Source organism: Pecten maximus, chromosome 2, assembly GCF_902652985.1.
Source record: "Pecten maximus chromosome 2, xPecMax1.1, whole genome shotgun sequence".
In the NCBI taxonomy this organism is placed as follows: Eukaryota; Metazoa; Mollusca; class Bivalvia; order Pectinida; family Pectinidae; genus Pecten; species Pecten maximus.
The window spans coordinates 4,988,872-4,993,536 of NC_047016.1; the positions used below are offsets into that span (position 1 = coordinate 4,988,872).

The 4,665-nt window shown below is 32.9% G+C and overlaps 1 protein-coding gene across 1 annotated transcript; it reads right to left on the minus strand.

Moving 5' to 3' along the window:
* Positions 1 to 852: 852 nt before the first annotated feature.
* On the minus strand, positions 853 to 3,767 carry LOC117314784. The gene is made up of 4 exons (XM_033868889.1): positions 3,616 to 3,767; positions 2,158 to 2,334; positions 1,722 to 1,773; positions 853 to 1,203 (listed from the first exon to the last, which is right to left on the minus strand). Exons 1-4 carry the CDS (start codon positions 3,658 to 3,660, stop codon positions 1,019 to 1,021), a joined length of 459 nt encoding a protein of 152 aa, XP_033724780.1. The 5' UTR covers positions 3,661 to 3,767; the 3' UTR covers positions 853 to 1,018.
* Between the last annotated feature and the right edge of the window lie 898 nt (positions 3,768 to 4,665).

A 4,665-nucleotide genomic window follows, 5' to 3' on the forward strand; every position in this document is an offset into this window, starting at 1 on the left:
ATGTGCAATAGATTGTTGTAAAACAATGATGATGACATATATGAGGATGATGATTTATTTTGATGATATGATTATATTGATGCTAGAATAGATGATGTATGAATGTGAGGTGACTGATGATGATACATGTATATGAAGATGAGGAGAATGATGAGGATAATACTGTCACCGAATATGAATGAGTTGTCAGTTGGAATGAAAGTGTCTTTTATGTATAAATGTATATTAAATGCTTTCAAAAATAAAATATATATATATAAAAAGAATATATATATACAGTTAAAAATAAGGATTTATTTTGTGTATATATTTCCGATGTAGTGTTAATGGCGGTTACATAATGGAAATACAACGTCTAGGGTACTGATTTCAATTACAGTTAACCATCATGATAGTCTATGGAGGTCAAATTTTGCATTGAATATGTGTCACATTGTGGACCGTATTATCAAAGAAGCAGAACACACTAAGAAGGGGTTCAGCCATTCTGTATACTTCTTCCCTAATCGATTTATAATGATTGTAAAGAGCGTATATTTCGGTGACTTTGGTAATCAATAAGTGGACCAAATGTGAAGAAACAACTACAAACGTGATAGTTTGAAATTTCCCTCTATGTGTGGCCATGAACCTTAATATTCCAAACCCGCGCTGTACCTAGCGTACCGAATAGGAATCTCACTGAATGACCTTACATTTGTTTCTAGGTTATTGTGACTTTCATGTATATTAAACATCACATCAGTTAAACTATCATTACTGTGTAAACAACATTCATGGTATGTACAATGTATATTAAACATCACATCAGTTAAACTATCATTACTGTGTAAACATCACATCAGATAAACTATCATTACTGTGTAAACAACATTCATGGTATGTACATTAAACATCACATCAGTTGAACTATCATTACAGTATATACATCACATCTGTTGAACTATCATTACTGTATAAACAACAGTCAAGGTATGTACCTTGCCCTACCTACATTATATTGAACATATACCTATGATCAACCTTTGATATCATGATGTGGAATCATCTTCTTATTCTCGTAGGTATTTACTTCAGCAGTTTTCCGTTCATTTCTATAAGTCTTGGTATATATTTTCTTCAAGAGAACAAACAGTGCCAGTAGCAGGATGATGAACCCGACTCCGACGAAAATTGACTCAAAATATCCCTCCAGGAAACAACCTGAGAATGAGGAGGCTGTGTAGTATTGATACGAGATATTATATATTATACTATTACACAAATATTTACTTTTCCAACAAAACCAATAAAGATTACTATTGATGCTGTTCTATTAGTCGGTCATCAATTTTAACGTAAAATTCTAATAATGACTGTGTTCCTAATGACGTTCGTTGCCATTAGAAATAATCAGACACCTTCCTGTCTTTCTCGGCAGATCATTTATTCCTCCAATTTAATGTTTATCATATGTATCTCTAAATGGTTGCATGTATACATTGATTTCATTTTTTTTATTTAAAGAGATACCAGTCCTAATATTAAAACCATTGTGAAATAATTGCCGTTTTAAAATAGGTTTCGATGAATAGACAATAAAGTAGATAAATAAATAGAATGCGCTCTAAATTGCCAGTGAAGTAGTCGTAATAGACATATTATAGGTCTTTATGGAAGATTGTTATTCTGATATATATTGGGTTATAAGGAATGAGTATCGACGGAGGGAGTATACTTACTAAATGCTTCTCCAACACTCTTCGTGTTCGTGCAATTGACTGTCATATCCGTCTGAAAGTGATATATACTCATTATAAGACGTAAAACGTAAGACGTTTCATGAAACATGTTCTTCAAGTTGGTAAGTATAAACAAATTTAATGTTTCTGAATCTATAACCAAAGTGTGAACAACTCTGTTTAGATTTTGGCGGACTTTTTCTGGAAACCACATGAAAGTGTTTACAATCAAAAGCCCAACATCAATAGTTTGTTTCATAAAATATTAATTTTATTAGCGTAAAATTGTTATGATAGATAAACTATTGCAATTTAATGTGAACAAAACAATTGAAATGAGGGAACATTATAACCACGAAAATATCGTACATAATAAAAGTAAAAGATATATTACATTCCTCTCACTACTGTATATAGGTTATATAATGTTCCATACCGTATTGCTTGGAGCTTTGCCCGCCTCCACACCGTTGGAGATGATTCCAGTTAACAGTGGACCTGTCGAGTTGAGAGAAGTAACTGGTACCCCATCGTTACGAATGGCGGGTTTCGCAGCACCCATCATAACTGCCATACATACAGTAAAAGTAAAGCTAACTATCTTCACCATACCCTGCAATATCAATCATAAAATGAGGTATAAAAGGTTAATTAGAGGCGCATATCAATTTAATGTATTTCACAACCAATTTTTGTGGCAGTAACAGTTGTAGGCAGCAAACTATTATCAGCGAACAATATACATATGGGGAAAAACAAGCTTTTTAGCAAAGCTCAATTTGGTTTCATTAATGGCAGATCTACGGATTTAAAACTTTATATGTTATGGATGAGTGGACAGAAGTTTTGGATAGAAGAAGATGTAATTTATTGTGATTTTATGAAGGCACTCGATACAATTCCTTATCAACGCCTAATCCATAAACTTGTAAAATACGGAATATCTGGGACGTTTTCGTCTTGTATAATGCAGGAGATGGACGGATGCAGGAGTACTAGAGTGTGTGAACTTCAAAAAAGACATAGGTGTCACAATAAATTATCATTTGATAAACATATATGTGAAAAGTGATTAAAGCTAACCCGACAATGGGAGTTTTACGGAGAACAATAGAATACATGAGCCTGAATTGATTTGAGTTGTTATACACAGCTTTGCTTAGACCACATATCGAGTATTCGAATCAAATTTGGAATCGTCATCTCTAACAAAACACCTAAAGATAGAAAATTTTCAACGGCGAACAACAAAGCAAGTACCGAAGGGCTTACCTTATACCGCAAGATTACAGAAACTGAATCTAAAAACACAATCATATAGGAGATCACCTGGCGATATGATAGAGGTCTACAAAATACCGTCCGGGAAATATGAAAGTGAAGTGTCATTTTTTTTAAAATCAGGAATAGTTCTTCAACACGTGGGCTCTAGTATATATATATAAAAAAACCTTTCGAGATTCAATGTTAATATGAAAATATTCGTTAACACAGAAGTTGTGTCAGAAAAAAAAGTGTATCATTTACATGATTCAATTCATCGACAGAACTATTTTTACATGATGTATAAAGTTATTCTTAACCTTAACCAACACAAATGTTATCGTTAAGCCGCTGAGAATAAAAAATAATATGTCAAAATGAAGAGCTTCAGATTCATTTATAAAAAAGAAAATCCCTGACGATAAATTAGATAGTCAACATCACTATAAATTATCATCATCTACCATCTACAATACACATTTTTACACTGGTCAAGTAGTTTAAATAAAAAACTATTACGTCTGGATGAGCACTGGCGACGCCACTTTAATGGAAATTAACAACAGATGCCATTTTATAATCAGAAATATAACAGTGTAACACATGACTGTATTGTCTACATCTACCATACCTGCAAGGCCATCGTCAGGTTTTTAATAATCTGGACGTTGCTCATACAATATGGAAGAAAGTTGTCGGTCCAGCATAAAACTCCATCAAAAACTCCAGACAAATATATTGCGTCGCCTGTCGAAATTATTGGTTAAATATTATATCAGCTTCTAATTTAAGGAACTAGATATATATAAAGCCACGAGATGTTGATGACTATATATAGGAGCTGGGAATCTCCAATCTGAAAAGTCCATTTATAATCAAGTTATTCATACACACGACTAGGCCAAAACACAACATAATATAACTAGCCGCATAGTAAACCGAAACGAATGCCATTTAATCTTATTTCATTTCCTACATGTTTCGTCCTTTTTCTAAAAATACACACACGTAAACGATGATGGGTGAAAATTTACAGACGCTATATCAGGCATGGTACACTCGTGACGCCGGACATGACGGCAAGCAGAGAAAGCGTAAGTAAGCACTGCACTGAATCTGTATATGTTAAATAGTGATGACCGGACAAAATACAAACTACAGTAAGTTGAAGTAGTTAAAGCGACAGTATATTTGATTGTCCTACTACAGTTATATTTGTGGATAATTATACACGATTTGTTTTTCTCATTTCAAGTTGAGTTTGAACAGCCGTTTAGTTTGTATCATATCACAAGGAATATACCTGGGTTGTTTAGTTTATATTGTTTAGATTGTATTTTATAACATGGAATGTACCTCGGTCGTTCAGTTTGTATTATATTACAACGAATATACCTGGTCGTTTAGTTTGTACTATATCACAAGGAATATTATATTACAAAGAATATACCTGGACGTTTAGTTTGTATTATATCACAAGGAATATACCTGGGTTGTTTAGTTTGTATCATATCACAAGGAATATTATATTACAAAGAATATACCTGGTCGTTTAGTTTGTATCATATAACAAGGAATATACCTGGTCGTTTAGTTTGTACTATATTACAAGGAATATACCTGGTCGTTTAGTTTGTACTATATCACAAGGAATATACCTGGGCGTTTATTTTGTATAATT